Source organism: Cercospora kikuchii, assembly GCF_019650295.1.
Source record: "Cercospora kikuchii DNA, contig_00008, whole genome shotgun sequence".
NCBI classification, from domain to species: domain Eukaryota; kingdom Fungi; phylum Ascomycota; class Dothideomycetes; order Mycosphaerellales; family Mycosphaerellaceae; genus Cercospora; species Cercospora kikuchii.
In genome coordinates, this window is record NW_025408589.1 from 806,528 (window position 1) to 824,632 (window position 18,105).

At 52.3% G+C, this 18,105-nt stretch overlaps 7 protein-coding genes across 7 annotated transcripts; 3 read left to right on the forward strand and 4 right to left on the reverse strand.

The window, feature by feature from the left end:
- Positions 1-688: 688 nt before the first annotated feature.
- CKM354_001151100 (uncharacterized protein) lies at positions 689-2,597 on the reverse strand (the record flags this gene model as incomplete). Its single annotated transcript, XM_044807004.1, has 5 exons — positions 689-1,061; positions 1,112-1,394; positions 1,584-1,835; positions 1,888-2,239; positions 2,295-2,597. The coding sequence occupies 5 exons, from the start codon at positions 2,595-2,597 to the stop codon at positions 689-691; spliced, it is 1,563 nt and encodes a 520-aa protein (XP_044662939.1).
- A 1,630-nt stretch (positions 2,598-4,227) lies between these two features.
- Positions 4,228-4,549, forward strand: CKM354_001151200 (uncharacterized protein; the record flags this gene model as incomplete). The annotated part of the gene is made up of 2 exons (XM_044807005.1): positions 4,228-4,404; positions 4,472-4,549. The coding sequence occupies 2 exons, from the start codon at positions 4,228-4,230 to the stop codon at positions 4,547-4,549; spliced, it is 255 nt and encodes an 84-aa protein (XP_044662940.1).
- A 240-nt stretch (positions 4,550-4,789) lies between these two features.
- Positions 4,790-5,893, reverse strand: CKM354_001151300 (uncharacterized protein; the record flags this gene model as incomplete). The annotated part of the gene is made up of 1 exon (XM_044807006.1): positions 4,790-5,893. One exon carries the CDS (start codon positions 5,891-5,893, stop codon positions 4,790-4,792), a length of 1,104 nt encoding a protein of 367 aa, XP_044662941.1.
- A 3,667-nt stretch (positions 5,894-9,560) lies between these two features.
- Positions 9,561-10,406, forward strand: CKM354_001151400 (uncharacterized protein; the record flags this gene model as incomplete). Its single annotated transcript, XM_044807007.1, has 1 exon — positions 9,561-10,406. The coding sequence occupies one exon, from the start codon at positions 9,561-9,563 to the stop codon at positions 10,404-10,406; it is 846 nt and encodes a 281-aa protein (XP_044662942.1).
- An 819-nt stretch (positions 10,407-11,225) lies between these two features.
- Positions 11,226-11,795, reverse strand: CKM354_001151500 (uncharacterized protein; the record flags this gene model as incomplete). Its single annotated transcript, XM_044807008.1, has 1 exon — positions 11,226-11,795. One exon carries the CDS (start codon positions 11,793-11,795, stop codon positions 11,226-11,228), a length of 570 nt encoding a protein of 189 aa, XP_044662943.1.
- A 1,736-nt stretch (positions 11,796-13,531) lies between these two features.
- On the reverse strand, positions 13,532-15,772 carry CKM354_001151600 (uncharacterized protein; the record flags this gene model as incomplete). Its single annotated transcript, XM_044807009.1, has 1 exon — positions 13,532-15,772. The coding sequence occupies one exon, from the start codon at positions 15,770-15,772 to the stop codon at positions 13,532-13,534; it is 2,241 nt and encodes a 746-aa protein (XP_044662944.1).
- Positions 15,773-16,998: 1,226 nt separating this feature from the next.
- CKM354_001151700 (uncharacterized protein) lies at positions 16,999-17,984 on the forward strand (the record flags this gene model as incomplete). Its single annotated transcript, XM_044807010.1, has 2 exons — positions 16,999-17,110; positions 17,158-17,984. 2 exons carry the CDS (start codon positions 16,999-17,001, stop codon positions 17,982-17,984), a joined length of 939 nt encoding a protein of 312 aa, XP_044662945.1.
- Positions 17,985-18,105: the final 121 nt, after the last annotated feature.

Consider the following 18,105-nt stretch of genomic DNA (forward strand, 5'->3'; position numbering starts at 1 on the left):
ACCGCTATCGGTCGTAGGATCGTGGAATCGGAAGCACGCTCTTTGCCATCATCGAGCAGTTTGCGCTGCGGTCGGGCTACGATAGAAGATTGCTTGGGATCTGGGAAATGTTCGCAGGTTGGAGTGACTGATCCGCTTGGGGGAGAACAGCTGATCAGGCGACCGTGAGCATGTGAAGGAGAGCACCGTGACAGCTCCGGATTATGACGATAGCGCGGGAGCGCTAGTTTCGGATCTTCCCGCTCTCTCTTATCGTGCACGGGCGCTTCCCATGTCTCTCTATCCAGTGCATCTTTCGCTCCAACGACCTAGCCTAGTTGCGGACAGCAAACCGGAAATTGGGAGACACGCTCACTTTGTGAACTCGCACGCCAATTGACCTTCGCAACTGCTCCGCTTGTCGAAACAGAGCGCCTTAGCTACGCTGCACATGGCGGAGACAACAAGACGAAAATTGGGAGATACGCTCACTTTGTGAACTCTCTCGCTAATTGGGTTCTGCAACTGCCTCGCTTGTCGAGACAGAGCGCCTTAGCTACGCTGCACAAGGCGGAGATACAAGGATCGAAGGGCACTCGAATTCCATGGGTAGAAGAGCACGGAGTCTCAATGCTGATTTCTGTTGATGGAAAGAGTGGTGGCGCGCAAGCACCACCTCTGCATATGTCCTATTTGTGCTGCTACATCTCTAGATGATGTATCTGTAACCTCTCTGCAGTTCTCTCGCTTCGGCAATGGTGATGCCCTCGATCTCAGCAGTTTTCTCCAGCTTCTTGATGTCCCTTGCAGTAAGTGTAGCGTCGCTGTTCTCCATACGCTCGAGCTGCCTGTTTTGATACTGCAGGTAGAAGCGCATGACGATACCGCAGATACCTGCAATACCAACGAGGGCAATGTTGATCCCCATTGCGGTGATGTAGTGCGGTCCATCGTTCGATCCGTACGTGAAAGGCGTCCAGATGGAGGCTGCATTACCAACACTGTTCATGAACGCCAGGGCGGCCGCTCGCTTGGCGGGAGGGCGTGGGATTGCGTTTGCAATCCATGCATAGATGGTGCCGCTAGAACTTCTGTTAGCGCTTGACATATGTTTAAAGGGCTGTCGACTTACTTCATAACGAAGATGGCGTTCAACATGAACAAGCTGAAGTAGCGACCTCCGAAGGAATCGGTGAACATGAACACCAGAGCCCCTGCAATGACGATTGGTACTGGGTAAGAATAGAACCAGAACCGATTGCCGACCTTGTCGGAAGCGATACCGTGGGCGAGCGACCAAAAGACCGTAAAGATGTAAGGCGGCGCGCACAGCAGCAGCGATCGGACACGCAGCGTGAAGCCCGTGAGGTTTGGATACAAACTGGCAGTCAATGTTGGATAAAAGTTTTGGAATCCTGCGCTCTTGTCAGAATGTGACCCAAAGTTGTCGGCGGACGCCAGCGATGTCTCGAACTGTCTTCCAGAACAAAACTTCGCCCAAGGCCCACCCAGTCAGCTCAGAGTCTCTGGGACTCTGAGAGACAAAGGAAGCTTTTACGCGAGTGCTTTGGGTGAAGCTGTAGCAGGTGATCGAATTCACTTACCGGCCGCTCCAGTAATTCCATGGTAAGCCAAGGCAAGGATGTACGTCTTTGGGTCAGTGAACGCAGCCTTCAGACCTTGAATCTGAGACATTCCTCCACCGACATCGACATCTGCCTCAGCCGCGTCAAGTGCCATTCTTCGGTTTGCAACAGCCTTCATTTCTGGAGAGAGTAGTCGCCATGTATCGGGGAAATCAGGCAGCACAAAGGCTACCACAATACCGATGGCAATCGTGATCACACCTTCGATAACTGTAATATCGTTAGCGATGCTAGAGAGGTTTCCAGCCGGCTCTTCACGCACTGTACAACCACTGCCATGCGCTAAGCCCTCGAGAGCCATCGAGGCCGTTCAGGATACCAGCCGCGATCAAGTTGCCAAAAGCTCCAGAAATCAGGGATCCGGAGTAGAAGATAGACATGCGAAGATTAAGCTCCGTCTTCGTGTACCACTTTGACAAATAGAACAAAACTCCCGGGAAGAAGGGAGCCTCCACCACTCCGAGGATGAACCGGCATGCGATAATACCAGCTGGGTTGGTGACTTGCGATGTAAGTGTAGAGACCAGACCCCATACAATGATGAAGAACGCAAGGTAGTAGGCGGGTCTTCCGCAGTAGTTGAGCAGCAAGTTCGAGGGAACTTGCATAAGCACCTGCACAGTATTAGCTTTTACTCGATGCCCGAGTATCGCAGGACTCGGCACTCACATATCCCACGAATAAGATACTCAATCCCAATTGGTACTGGGTAGGACTCAGACCAAGATCTTCCTCCAATCCTTGCAGTCGAGCGGCTGCATAGTTGTTGCGATCGATATAGTTCATCAAGTAGACCAAAACCACCAAGGGCATAATCAATATATCGATCTTCTTGACCAGTTTCCTCTCGATGGCTTTCTCTTCTTCTGTAAGCACAGCAAGATGGCTGGCCTCGCCCTTCTTGATGTCATGGTCTTGGAACGATTCCTTGTGAAGAACATCATTCTTCTCGATGCTCGAGGTGTCCGCCATATTGGTAATCGTTGCGCACACCGGCAGCGCGTGCAGTCTCCGATCCTCCGAGCAGGTTTTGTGCAAAGCAGAGTAGAGAGTATGAAATAATCCTCAGGTCGCGGTCAAGAGTAACAACGCGCGCGACAGAAGAAAGCAGTCTGCGCGCAGACGCGACAGGGTTAATATACTACGTAGAAGATCATCGTGACACCGTTCGCCAAGCTCTTCCGGTAAAGAGGGGGAATCGTTTGATAGCCTGATCACTGGCGCTGTGTTATGCATCATCGGCTATTCACGATGGAGCACATGGCAAGCACGAGCTTCTGGAGGCGAGATGTAACGTCCTGCCCCAGGGTCTGTGGATACCCAGCATGCCTGCTAAATGGCTGCTTTTGTTCAGGCTCAATGATAATCCACGTCAGCCGAGAACGCCATGATTTTAGCTTTCCGCCACAAGCATGTAGCCCAAGACGCCAAACACTGGCAAAGGCGTCGGGAGTAAGGCAAGGGAAGTCTTTGCTCGCGTAAGAATTGGTTGGCTGATGAGCTTGAACGTCTTTGTTGCCCGGAAAACGACGTTAACTGTCGGTTTTTGAGCATGGTCCCTACAGATGCAGGTATCGTGATATATTGGTCTGCGCAATAGGTACCGAAGGTGACAGTGTGGGTGAGAGGGAGTAGCGGGCTCCACTGGCCCCATCTTCCCCAGGCCAGTCTCCGCAACGAAACCAGTTGGCGAGCTGGAGAAGAACTGGAGTGGTCAGGCGTTATGTCGGCGGTTCCTTTTGCGTCTTGGCTCTTTTTGAATCGCCGACGGGGAAGCCGATGCAGTGTGATGCCGAATTACAAAGCACTCTCCCACCAGAAAGTAAGGTGGAAACTCGCCTCACAGGCCTCTGGGTCCGCGCCTTCAATGTTACGTTCAGAGGAATCTGAGTATATATCTGCTCGTTGTATCTCTGCATCCTGCGGCGTGATGAAGGCATTCAGTGTGCAGAAGGAAGACAGGCAAACAATCAAGGTCGCGAGAGGCACGGAAGCATCAGTGCTTCCGGGTTTCCATTTTGCTGTCCACAGCTGTCCACAGCTGGGCACTGCTCATTCTATGTCCACATTGCCCGATACGCGCTGGCACACATACTCCTGAACAGGTATTCCAGTCATGCCAATGTTCGACACAAGCAACAGCGGTGTCAGTAGTGTCGGTCGGTCTGCCTTTCGTAGTAGCATCCGTGCACAGGTTCTCCCAAGGATTCAGTGTCAGACGGTCCGTGGAGCCGATCGGCGAGTGAATGCACAGTGGTTGTGCATATAGATGCCGATGGCCGTGTTGCACATATCTCCTAGGAAGGTTGCAGGATGAAAAGTTTGTGCTTCTCGTGAAGAATCGGCAACCGGCGAGCAGGAGTTGGCGAAACGCCTGAGGCAGACGCAGGAAATGCGGCTCTGCATCGTGCAGCCGACAGCCTCGGTACATTGTGATGAACTACCGCCGCAACCAGTGATATCCGTCTGATTAGTCTTCCATTGCTCGAACAACACTCAGACAATCACTGTCACGACTATACCAGATCGTCCACGTAAAAAAGAGTCCGCCCCCCCCGACCAGACGCCCACGCTCCATTACAGCGATAGCACCGTAGCCACAATGTCGAAGCAATTCACAGCAAACGAGGTCAAGGACCAAGGCTCAGTCGACAAGGGACTGCACATCATCATCGACAATAATGTCTACAAGCTCGATGGATTCGTCGATGAACACCCGGGTGGCGCAAAGATTCTGAAGCGAGTTGGCGGAAAGGATGCCAGCAAGCAGTTTTGGAAGGTGGGCACAAGACCTCGGGCATACTACTCGGCTACATGGAAGAGAAAGTTGCTAACATAGATACCAGTATCACAACGAGAGCGTACTCAAGAAGTACGGGCCAAAGCTCCAGGTCGGAACGCTGAAGGAGGGAGCAAAGCTATAGACAACGAATACACGATACCCACGATATATTATTCTCGATTTTCCCTGGCTCTGTCGCAAAAGACTCTCGAAGTTCTTCTCTGTGGCCAGACGTCATTACATTCATGATTACAGACTACACGACTTGGGTATAGGGCATCAAGTCAAAGACAATTGTTCCTCCAAACCGGGCCAGCCGGTCCAGCTCACAGAGGCTCGAAATCGGCACAATTCGGCTAGAGAACCCAGCATGCTCTCCTCATTATCCATCTTTCATCAATCCCACTTCCTCGTCATGTTTATCCAAGCTGAACCTTCCAATAGCATTCGTAATATTGCGCCAACTAGAGCGCCGGCGGTGCCGGTGATTGCGCCTGCTACCTCGGAGACACTTCCAGAGCCCGATGACAAGCAGAGAAAGCAGGACTAACGCGATCAGGGCGAAATAGCCATAGTGCTTGCCGATCAACACAATCGCTGCCGCATCCCACCCGTGCCAGCTTGACGCTCCGCCGTGCTCAAAGAGAGGCGTCACCACCTTTCCCCGCAACATCTGCGGCTCCATATCTCCCACTTCGTCTGCCAGAACGTATATCCGATCCTCTTTTTGTACGACCTCGTTTTGCGCGCGAAGCACGAATGACATCCAGACATTGGAGAAGAACATACAGCCCGTGCTGAGCATGTTTTCCACGTATGGCATACCCCACGACATGTCTCGACTGGGTACTCGTTGCAAGAGCTCTGCGAGGAACGGATGTTGTGGTCGTGCCAGAATAAACGCATTATTCACGCCAGCTGGATACGCGCCAGGTGTGAGCCATGGAAGACGCGTCAGCGTCAGGACTGAGCTATTCTCGCCGAGTTGGGCGTCCAGCGCAACTCGGCACGTTACATCCAGGTCAAGATATACTCCGCCGAAATGGTGCAGGAGCGCGTAGCGGAGAACGTTTGCGCGTTGAATGTTCTGGCGGTATCCGACGTAGTGCGGGTGTATCTCTGGATAATGTTCTGCCATGAAGCTTTCCGATTCTCGATCCGTCCATACGCGCATCTCCCATTCTGGATGAAGCTGCTTGCAGCTCTCTATTGCCGGCTCGTACTTGGTTAAGAGCGCATTCGGTCGCCCGTCGGAGAGGAATATTTGGTGAATGATCATCGGCACGGGTTGTGGCAGAACGATGTCATCGTCCCTTTGACTTGTGACTGGATACCGAAATAGCACATCCTGATGTTGCTGGAGGTAGGAGTGAAATCTGCTGTAGGTCCGGCCAATCTCGAGAAGATCTCGTACGTGGCTCCTGAACAATATTACGGGCAGAAGGGTGCTGAGTATTGCCAATAGCAGAACGTGTCTGGACAGCATGTTGCAGCTTATATTGTTCTAAGCGTCGCTACAAGGCTATCTCGAACACGCCTCTGCAAAATAGCTATGCCTGTGGTCAGCTTGAGGGGCAGCGACTATCCTATTCCTTCGGAGAAAGAGGTCGTATTCGATCGGAGAAGGCGGCACTCTCTGATGCTTGAACGTGTTAAGAGGCGTCGAATGCAGCTACGACCAAGAAATACAAAGCACAGTCAAGGCGAGAGTAGTGCTTCCCTTATCACACACAGAGCACCGCTTGCTTCATAGGCCGCGTTCCAACTTTCTCGCATTTCCGGTCAGTTGTGAGTGCGTGCGGCTAGCATGCACCTGTCATCAGTCTGCAGTCAAACGACCAACCACTCGCCCACGTTCCCGGCACATGTCTTCAGAGGGCGCATACAGGACCGGGCACGCCGGCAACGCGCAAAAGTTTCGCGCCAAGGATACGCGCCAACGAATGTATTGCGGCCAGTGTCATTTTGTCTAGGCGTGTAGTCCACCGGCTACTGATCGTTGAAAATTTAGATCGAAGTAGGGTGATGTCAGATGGTCATACCAAAGCATGACAAACGCAGCTCTCCGCGGAGCCGGAATCGGCTGGATAGACTTTGACTTCGCCCAGTCTTGTGCAGATGCCGAGTGAGTCGGTGGGTGGTGGCATCTTATTGGATCCAGCGCAGCATCCCGGTTGTGGCATTTGACAGCTCAATTCACATGGAGCCACGAAGTCGCAAGGCGCATGGCCTTGGGAAAACCTGGAGTAGGTGTGCAGGAGTCTGCCAAGGCAGCTGGTTGTATGGACTGGATCTTGGCTGCAACGTACGCCTTAGCCGCAGCTGCAGGGGTGCACATGTCGATAGCAGCTCGGCACAGTCTTCATAGGATGTTTTAGGCTTCCATAGGAATTTCTGAGCTCTCGCAAGATCTCAATGGGGACCTGTGGGCTCCTGTAGGAACTTCTGAGCTCTCACAGGATCTCAATGGGGACAATTGGGATTCTGTAGGTTCCAGCCAGCGGCAGAAAGAGCTCGAAAATGCGAACAGGCACATCTTGTACTCATTGTTCGCACCATATTGGCCTGCTGAGACGCCGCCATGCGGCATATAGCCAAGCTGAGTACCTTCTTGTCCGGATTGTCCATCGTAGCCAACTGCCAAGATACCCGACATGAAACATCTAGGCACTCTCAGACTCTCAGTATCATGGCTGAGAACAGTGCCAAGGTGTTCGGAGACGCGCACTTCTGCATGTCACTTGACAAGAGAGTTCAGGGATCTCTGCTGCGCAGGGTTACAACTGATGGCATGAACAGTCTTGACGCGTTTCAAGATGCTGCTCATATGATCATGTGTCTTGTCCGGACAGTACAAGCGGTTTCTTGTTTGGCCGTTGGGCCCTCAGACTCGGAGACTTGTTGTCAGTTGCGATTAGAGCAAGGTGTTTGATGGTCGTGTATAGCATGCCTCTCTCCTTCGTGTAGCACCACAAAGCCAACTAGTGCAAAGATTCGATGTAATGAGCATGCCTTGAACGTGGAGAACTGGTCACTTTTGAAGAAACCAATCTACCGGTCATCTCTCCAACGCCCCTGGCCTATGGAGTCGTCAAAGGAAAGATAAGAGAGCATCCACAGACTACCACAATCAGTCCCTCGTACATTAGGGTCTTTCGGGCACCCTCAGGCACTTCGGCGGCCGTCACAGGAACGCTTCAGCGTAGTAGAATCTCTGATAAGCACCGTCTGAGGATTCTGGAAGAGAGGAATGCAAATACCGTGACGGACCTGCGTAATGTCGCTATCCAGATGTGGTGTTGAAGACGAAGCGAGAAGCGAGCTGTTTCCTCTGACGATGCCAAGCTCGGGTAAACAGCCCGCCCTCTCCCGAAGCCCAGCCTCGCGTGTATTGACCTCTCCTGCTCTCACTACTCCAGCAATAGCTTCCTGCAGGCTATACTTTATCACTTCTTCGACCTCATGCTACTTTCGGCCAGAGAGCCTGGCAAGCGAGCCCTGGCCTGTCGTAGCTCCAGCACAGCTCGAAACCAGATCTCGCGTGCGTTTCGTCAGCTTCACAGCCGCAGCGCAGGCAGCATCGTTTCAGCTTGTCATTCGACCACCGCGGGCTGGCACATCAACTGCTTAGTTCTGATCATGCGGCGAGTACGCCTTGAAGAGGGCTGAAATTCGAGGCATCTGCCATACAACAGCTGCCAGAAAGTCCACGATCCCCGGCCTCGTGTCCGCAGCCACCAAAAGGAAAAAAGCGTGGTTGGAGGATGACGCCACTGCTGTGGCACCCGTATCAGAAACCTTGTGACCCATCGGCATGGTACCTGGACGCTGGTATGCATCACCGTTCGTCAGTTCGTCAGTGGTAGACTCGTTCTCAATGTCTTGGGTAGCTAGGAGCTACAGCATGCATACAGTAGCAGCGCTGGGTGTGAGCCCGTCTGACATGCCTCTTATAGTACCATAGGGAAAATCCGGCCACCTTTTTCCTTATCCTTCGCGCAGCCCATGTAAGTCTGCCAGCCTCAATTTCTTCCAACATACTTTCTATTCTGTCTCGCTCGCTGGCATACCCGTTTTACCTACCACTGTATTGCGAAGGATTCCAAGGCTATTCCATCACGACACTGAGTTTGGCACACGAGCGAAAATCACGATGAGCTACTCACAAGCCGTGTGCTATCGCCTTGTGTCAAATAACCTCACGGAGGTGGATCATCAATGCACACTCTGCCTGTTCCTGACTGGTCAAGCAGACAGCTGCCACCACATCACCAAATCTGCAGCAATAATTCCGCGGGAAGCAGCAGCGACACCATTCTCCGAGTGCTCATTCTACACGTGTAGATCTGCGTCAAGTACTCTCTCGACCAGCAGTATAAGCTCAGGCAGTTCTACCAGCACAATCAAGGCCCGCATCTGTCATGCATCAACTTCTACAAGTGATCTTAGACAGCATTCTTTGCGAAGGCGACAATCTCCAACCGAGCTGTCGTTGCGAGAGCTCAATCGCAGACAGGCACAGCAGTCGGATCTCAAGGAAAGAAGATCTGAGGAAAAGCTGCAACGGGTGTACGAGCTGCAGATCTTGCAGTACCTGAACTCTGACGTAAATGTGGACATGGACTCACACGATCTCTGGACGATTAACGAGTAATGAACGAATCTGTGCGCCAAGCAAGCGACGCTCCGCCGACGGTACGACAGGTGGCAACGGAGAACAGCGTTCAGCATACTGCAACCGTAGCACCGTGGCAGGCGCAAGTATGCTATTCTGGTCAACGTTCGGAGAGGCGCGATACAACGGCCAAGTTCTAGCAAGAGTTTGTGTCGTGTGAATCTAGTGACCGAGGTGGCGATGACTAGTGGGCCTAGCCGTGCTCGAAAATAGCTGGCTGGGATACGGGTCCGGAACTGCGCTAAGCCCTCGGCGCCCTCGTGTCCAGTGCGAGGCGCAACACCAAAAGGGAAGTGAAACCACAACAGAGATCTCGGCCGGGCTGCTTATTATCTATAAGAGCTGTGCGACTTCATCAACAGCCAGCATTCCACCATCCACAGTTACAAACAACACCTTCGCTCCAGGACACTCTCGCATCGATTATTCACATCCTCCGAACTCCAGAACAACGACATCAGCACACAATTCAGCAAAAATGCGTTACTCTACTGCAATCCTCGCTGCTGCTGTCAGCACTGCGTACGCCCAGTCCACCATCACCGGCACAATTGTCCAGCCCTCTGGTTCACCACAAGTCAATGCTCCTGCAAACTCCCTGCCCCTAGGCACGAACTGCGGTGCAGACGAGCAGTGCCAGAATGGCGCACAATGCTTCGGCAGCACAGCTTTCACAATCCGACAGTGTGGCAACTACAATGCTGAATGCACAAGCGATAGCCAATGCGCATACAACTCATGCAACAATGGCCTATGCAATGGCTTCCTGGCCTCTTCAGCTTCCACCACCGCCGCATCATCCACTGCTTCCATCGTGACTGGAACGATCGTTCAACCATCTGGTGCACCTCAGGTAACCGCACCTGCGGGTTCAGTGCCTCTCGGTGGCACCTGTGGTGCAGATGAGCAATGCCAGGGCGAGGCACAGTGCTGGGGCAGCACCGCTGGTACTATCAGACGATGCGGCAACTTCAATGCTGCCTGCCAGCGTGACAGCCAGTGCGCGTACAATTCTTGCAATAACGGACTTTGCAACGGCTTCCTTCCATCTTCGGCCTACCCAGCAAACACGGCTACCGCTTCTCAGACTACCTTGTCTACCTCTAGCGGAAGCGCACCAACTGCTCCATACGGAAACAACGGAACCACTGTCGCGCCTACTGGTGGTGCTACGAACCCAACTGGTGGCGCTACCAACCCAACCGGAACTGCCAGACCATCTGGACCAAGCGTTGTTCCATCTACTGGTGGTGCTGCCACTCTCGGAGCTACTTTCAGCGGTTTCGCGGCTGTTGTTGCTGGTATGGCGGCTTGGGTGATGTAAAACTGGCGGAGCGACGACGGGCTTACAGTACTTGAAAAAAATGCATAGCTTTGGGACTAGGATTCACGAAAAGAGTTGAGCTCACGCAATAATGAAAGACGAAACGCATTTGAAAGAACAAAATGAAATGTAATAGATAGCTTAATTAATCAATGTGACGATTCTACGAGTTCGGCGCCTCGTGTTCTCATTTCCAAGTTCTAGCATACTCTGTCCATGCTGTTTGCTTTATAAAATTTTGTTGCTGGTACATTAATTCTAAGTCACATTCGCTTATCGATGGCTCCATCTCGCAGGATCATTAGCTTGTTCATGCTAGATCCTTCGCCCTAGGGATGAAGCACCGCAGGTCGTAGAGTATATGCCTACTATGGACTTTGATTATGATCAAAGAAAAGGATATCTCTTACCAAGTCACTACAGGCCGCTTATCCGTGCAACGATGTATTATTCGCACAACAGTCGCCAGAGAGCACACTTTTCCAAGGCAGAACAAGAACTTCTTAGCTCACGAGGCTGGCCCCGGGCCTGAACTGCGTCTGAATTATTGCCCTGAGGTACGACCACAGGGAAAGCTCTCTCTGAATAGGCTGAAGTATTTGTTTCTTACAATCTTCGATCATTTGGGAAGCCATGCAATGCTGCTCAGACGTGTAAAGAATGACATGTCATGATCTATTTTCACATTGGCTATTTTACACATTTGCTCATTGCTTTTTGTACAATTTCCTGCTCTATTTCCGTCGCTATGCTTCTGAGGAGTGCTCACAATAAGTCAAATCTTCCATGCTCCAAACGGTCCTTCAATCTCGCACCACTTTATGCGGACTCGGTGTAGTTGCAGGCAATGCGAGCAGGAGCGTAGTAAGTCTTCAACTGGACCTCAATGCAACCCTCCTGCCAAGCTGGCTTCTCAGCATTGCTGAACCAGATGGTGTACTGGTCCTTCTCGAGCGCGGGGCAAGCCTTCGCAGGAGTGTTGTCGAAAGTGAGAGCACCCTCTTGGGAGATGTAGAAAGGATCAATGGAGAAGCGGTTGCCGAGTCTGTCGGGGGAAGAGTATCCAGTGATTCCTTGGCCCATGCCGGAGGCGTCGACCCAGACGTTCTGCACTGGGTTGGAGTTGGTGTACATGTAGAGGCGGTTGTCAGAGTACAGGGCGAAAGTCGCAAAGTCTTGACGTTGGCCACCCTCGCAGGTTGCGGTCTGCTCGCCTCCGATCATGAGGCGGCCGTTGACGGCGCGGATTTGGGCGTATGAGAGGCCTTCGCCCTCGGCTTCGATGCCGAAGGGTTGGCCGAAGGTTGGGATTTGGTCATCCTGCTGTGGTGCTGGTGCTGCGAGAGCAGATCCGGCGAGGCCGAGGAGTGCGAGAGTTGGGAATTGCATCTTGATTGTGTGGATTGGTTTTGAGGTGTTTGGTCTGGTTCTTGTTGTTCTGTAGTGTAGATGCTGTTGCTGATGATGAGTGATCAGAAGAGAGGCAGACAGATCCTATTTATCTGCCATCGTTATAGCAGACAGTGGATCCTAGCTAGAAAGCTCTATAGTCGAACAGCACGCCGGTACCTTGCCGAGATTATTTTTGGGCTCGGGAGTACGAGCAAGCTCGAGGGTGACTTCATCCCAGCACGAGCTTGACTAGTCAATGTGGACAGTCAGCACGCTCACCTTGCTGGCGTGCGAGTCGCGGTGCGCGAAATAGCAGGGTGCCAAGGGCAATCGCCCGTAAATGATGCGGTCTCAAGAAGGCTGAGAAGTCCGGATGAGCTGCCGTAGCAGAGCACTCCTTGCCAGGGCTTCCATTTTCAGCCACGCAGCCACGAGCAACGTCAGGGTTTCCGTTTCTACATGGCACACCTGCCCAGAAATTCTCGTATTTGCCACATCACACTGACAATCAATGACATCTTGCTTGCAACCTTCTGCTACGACACGAGACTGCTCGTGTGAGTACCATGAGATGGGCTTCCAAGTCTCCGCATTGCACAGATCGTGGGATCGTGATGGCGCCACGTCTGCATAGCCCACCAGGCAATGGCACGCTAGCAAGGAAGCAAGACTGAAGATACGGACGCTACGCTCTGCTGCACAATAAGGTCTGCTATGTCAGCGGATCTTTACGCAAGCTAAAACAATGTTCTTCAATAATAGCACAAGATCTAGTACTCGATCGCTATAGCGAACACCGAGCAAGCTATGCGGGTCTGTCTCAGACGAGCTCGTATTCGATAGTAATGCGGCGAATCTCATGACACACCGTTACCATATTTCCACGGCACTTTGGAGCTGAATAGAATTGTGGATTAACGCAGAGAGCAGAGCCCTACACGCACTACCGCTTCAGAGCCAAGACAAAATCGTATGCACTCTGCCCAAGCATTCAAACGCTCTTTCATTACTCGTATCACTGGCTTACGTATTGTAGCTGAGACTCGAGAAGCCAGGCCGTTGCGGAGTTGAGGTCGTGGCGAGAGGTCACAAGGTGTGCCTATGTCCCAGCTTCCGGTTTGCTGTCCTCAAGCAAAAGCGGTGAAGGCGAGACCACCGTATTTGCTATATCAGATCGTACACAGCCTCATGCATACGGAGAAAGGCCTGAGCAACGGAGTCTCGGCCTCTGCCTCCTCCGGTAGCCTGAGACTGCAAAAGACTAATTCTGTCCGATGAGCCTCCGCAACCACGCGTTAAACTGTACGAGCGACCAGAAACCAAGTACAATAAAAACAATCATGACTTTGAATGATTATCATAAAAGAAGGTCCAAAAAATTACAACAAGTATTCTCTATACACACATCTTTCGTTCTTTCGATGGACTGCCGTTACTGCTTGCTATGCTGCGCTGCGCTTGCTGAAACATTTTCTACTCTTTCTTCTCTTCTCAGGTCAGGTTCAGTTCCGACTCCCTATACACACACAAAAGATGCAACATGTCTTGCTTTACGCCCTTAGCTCTTCCTGTACAACAAAGTGGACACAAAAACTCCCAGAGAAATACGTACGTCCTGGATCAGACTCTAAAAAGGAAAGGCATGTGAGGAAGGAGCGCTGCGCTAAAAAGGAGAGGGAAATATGCCTCGCTTCCTGCTGTTCATATAATAAACAAAAATGCATTTCTTCACTTTACATCCTTCGGCCAAAGTCCAGATCTGGCAGACGGGGTTGTCGTTCGAGATCGTGGGGCCGGGATATTGAGGAGTCGCGGCTGTGGTCTCGATATGCGGGTTCGTGTCTCCCCATGCTGGCTGCTGAAGACATCAAGTGGTCACCATCGTGGAAATTGTGACCTGCGGGAGACTCTGTTCGCCGCTGTTGCTCGACAGGATCGTAGCGGCCTCGAGCAGGAGCTCCAAAAGGAGAAGCAGACACGATAGGAGCTGCTTTGTATGAGGTGTCTTGTTCACTGTAGGCGGGATGCTTGACGTCTGTCATGAGAAGGCTGTTTCGTGCGTCCAGTGGGGTGAGAGCGTCGAAGTCGTTCTTCATCTTTTCGCGCTCCTTGCGTGCGCGTCTGTGAGGGTTCTCCTTGACGCAGGCAATAATCGCATTCACGGCGATAAGAATCGCGAGAATACCAGTCATTACCGACTGCACGACAATGAGTACGACTCCTGTCACCGTTTGCGTTGTTTGGCTCAGCCCGAGCTCTTGCACGAAGACAAGAACGCAGACCACTGACAGCACTCGAACGACTTGAATCGTGATGTTGATCCATTTTCCGCTTCGGCGCTCGTAGGGTCTTGACCAAAGGAGAAGAACGAGCATCAGCGCCTCAACGATGAGCTGGCCAGCGACCTGAATCATTCCATGCCCGTCTGCGCCGGCAATAATGCAGCCCTTGACGAACATGTACAGAATCGTAGGAATGAAGATCCACCAGTATCCCTTCTTGTAGTTGTCGTAAAAGAGCGAATACTTGATCCAGGTCTCCTTGTTCTCATACAGCTGTGACGAGTCACCTTGCGCCTTCTTTGCTTGTCGGGCTTTGGAGACAATCTTCCATGTAAACCATCCCAGAAGAGCCGTAAACAGCGCAAAGGTGACGGCGGCCAGGACTGTTGCTGCCCAAGAATCTCCGCTAGTGAATTGGTAGACGCACCATAATGTCCAGACTCCGTAAAGCATGAGGATCAAGTTCGTGATAGCCTTTGCCATGCGCCACCAGTATCGCTTGCGCCATGACTCGAAGTATGGGCTGAGCTTGCCGAATTGGCCCCAGGCTTCCAGAATTGCTTTGAAGAGCAGGATGAGCACCACAATCGATGCTACCACGATAGCCCACACCAGAAGGATGTTCATGAAGGTACTCGATGATGGAATGGACAGTTGCTCGGCGTAGGCCTGAATGCCCTGGACGAAGTGCTGCTCCTTCTCGCTTGCGGTTGGCGCATCGTTCGACTCGCTGGATCCGTCGCCTCCAATGTTTACCTCGGTGCCGTTGACAGATGTACTGATCTCATCTCGTGCCCACAATAACACAGAGTCCAGCGCTCGCTTGGCGACAGAAGAGCCGTTGGAAGGCTTCGTGTACACCAGCGTAGCATTGTTCTTCAGCCATTCGTAGCTGTTGTGCGTGGTATTCCCTCCAGTGCTCGCCCGGAAGTTGTCGATCGCCGTCTGCATTTGGCCCCATGGCACCAAGCCGCATGAGAATCCAAAGTTCGTTGTAAAGCTCTGGTACACCTTTGGATATTGAACAGACATCATGCCGTTCATCGCCATTCCTTGGAACCAACCAATGACTTCCGTGAAAGTAGGCGAAGGAGTGGTTGCGCCAGCTCCACCTCCACCGGCAGCCATGGCACCTACAGCGCCCATCGCAAGCGCAGCAGCGGCGACACCAGCAGCTGCATATCCAATTGACGGAATATTGATCGTCTTGCCATTCCCAACTGAAGACTCCACGCAAGCAATTTCCTGTCCTCCATCTGCACTTTTGACCGACAACTTCACCATACCCTCCAAATCCGGGATATTGAACGCGATGGCCGGGATTTTACTCGCATATTCCTCCGGTATTGTTTGCGATCCTTTACTCGAGAAGTTGCCCGCAGGTACCGGGCACATTTGTTCAACCTTTTTATCATCGCTGCAAGGGTCCCAGTCCGTCTCGTAGACTTGCCTCCCGTAAGCCTGGACATCGAGATGTAGCAGTACTTTCTGTTCCTTCGCGCTGCTTCCGGCAACGTTGAATGTGATGAGTCTGGTATTTCGGTCGTATGACGCGTCTAACGCCTCGACTTTGATGTCGTCTGATGTCGAACACAAAGAATAGCCATCGGTCGATAGCACATCTGCTGCGAGCACGCTGGCCGGCAGCGAGCTCGCGAGTAGCGAAAGTAGAATTCGGCGGGCGTTCCGCATGTTGGGCAAAGTGGAAAGGCTTTCGCCCCAAGAAAGTGTATACTCGGATACGATACTGGTAAGGGATGCTCTTTGGGAAAGTCGTAAGGGTTGTCGTGTTTCTTGCTCAGAAATGCAATACCCTATGATAGTCCCCTGGTCGTGGTCTCGACCGCTGTGACCGGTGTTTCGCCTGTGCGTGATCGCCCCTGTTCACAATCGCGGACCCACAGGTGACAGGGTGCCGAAGTTTAAGGAAACGAAGGAGTAAGATATACTGCGGCCCAGCAAACAACGAGTGTGGGGGAGCAAGAAAGAGCGCCAGTAGTAGAGAAAGTGCTTGATAGTCGATGGAGATGGAAGCCAGCTGCAGAAAGAATACGAGGATGAGTTTTGGGTTGCAGTGGAGAGTTCGATGCCACGCACCCAGTCAACGAGTTTCGCGAGCTTGATTGGACACAAAGGCCTCGCGTCCACTAGTGTAGTGTCCCATGCTATTTCTAGGTTCCACGGCTTTGTCTGTCTCAATCGTCTCCTGCGCACTGGTCAGTCGTTCTGCGGTCTGGACTTGGAGCGTCCATGTGCCTGTAGCACACCAGTTACCACAACTTCGACCACTTCTTTGGAGAATATTCTCTGCAGAGAATGTCAGCTGCTGACCGGGGAGAAAGTCACCAGATCCGCTCCGTGCAGGCCAGGTGTCGGCTCAAACGCCCGCGCTTAAACTCGACTGACGACTGCTGGCGCCTTCAACCGAACGCCAGTGGCTGTGCTAGACAGAGACGGCAGTGTCCGATTTAGCACGCCGAAGCTCCGTAAGAATCGCCCCAAGCGTAGGGAGAGCTTGGCGTGAGGAGGCACGTGAATAGCTCCTTCGCGCAGCGCATCGCAATGCGCTTTCCAAACGTAGGAAATGGTATGCGAGTATTTCATGAACACATCTCGGCCGGAAGGTCGAAATGAAATGTAGTTTTCGGATCCCGGTCACGTAAGATCGAAAGCTGAATGCCAAGTGATCTCAAATTAGCTTCGGTGAGGCTCCTCGTGGCAAGAAATTCCCCCAAGGCCTCCAGCTGTGAGAGCCGCAGGTAATGACGACTTTCTGATCGGGTCGTTTTCTATCGCAATATTCGGCTCTTGTTCAAAAGTGAAAGTATACTCTACGCCGCACGAAGAGGATGCGCCGATAGCACAGCGATTGCCACCCCACAATCTCCCGAACACCAGCATCGGACATCGCGGCAAACATGTCCAAACTATGGGCCATCGCCGATATCCATCTATCCTTCAAGTCTAATAGGGACGAGTGGGCAAAGCTGAGGCATAGAAGTGAGGATGGATTGATCCTGGCCGGCGATGGTATGCTTTGAGCTCCCTGGTGGGCGCGCCCTTGCTGATGACGACAGTCGGAGAGTCCTTGGAGCATATGCAACTGGCATTCCGAAAAGCCACGCGGAGGTTCAAGCATGTCTTCTGGGTCCCTGGAAACCACGAACTATACACAAGTGTCTCTCCCTCCATGAGAGAAGAGGAGAAGAAGCTACGTGGCGAAGCCAAGTATCAAGCTTGTGTGAAAATTGCGAAGCATTATGGAGTTTTGACGCCGGAAGATGATTATATGACCTGGGAGTACGAGAAAGAAGATGGGTCGAGTGGACAGGCCCTTATTTGCCCGATCTTCACTTTGTACGACTATTCCTTTCGGCCTGCTGATGTTCCGCGAGAAAAGGCCCTCGAGTGGGCACTGGAGGAAGGCATTCAGGCCACAGATGAGAAACTGCTGCACCCGGATCCGTACGCCACTCGTGACGCGTGGTGCACGCGACTCGTCTCGGAGGCTGAAAAGAAACTCGAGAAAGCTGCGGCATCTGGCTTACCCTTAGTCCTGATCAACCACTGGCCTTTGCGCGAGGATACTGTGTATATCCCAAGAGTACCTCGCTTCAGCATATGGTGCGGCACGAAAGAGACTAACGACTGGCACACTCGGTTCAATGCAAAGGTCGTTGTGACTGGACATCTTCATGTCAGGAGAACTGATTGGATTGATGGGGTACGCTTCGAGGAAGTGTCCTTGGGATATCCGCGGCAGTGGGAAGAAGCTAAAAACGCTGGAAACGATATCAACACCATGATGCGAGAGATCTTGCCTGGTCCTCCTACCCCAGAGGCAGGCAAGGAACCTTCGACGGAGTTCCTCAGACTAGGCGTTGGGCAGAAACAATGCATCTGAAAGCTCATCTGTCGCGATCGATCCATGTCCTGGCTGCAGACTCCGATAGACTCGACTCGTAGGCGCACACCGATTGCCGGTATCTGTTGTACGAAGCACCCTCAACTGTATATTCACCACC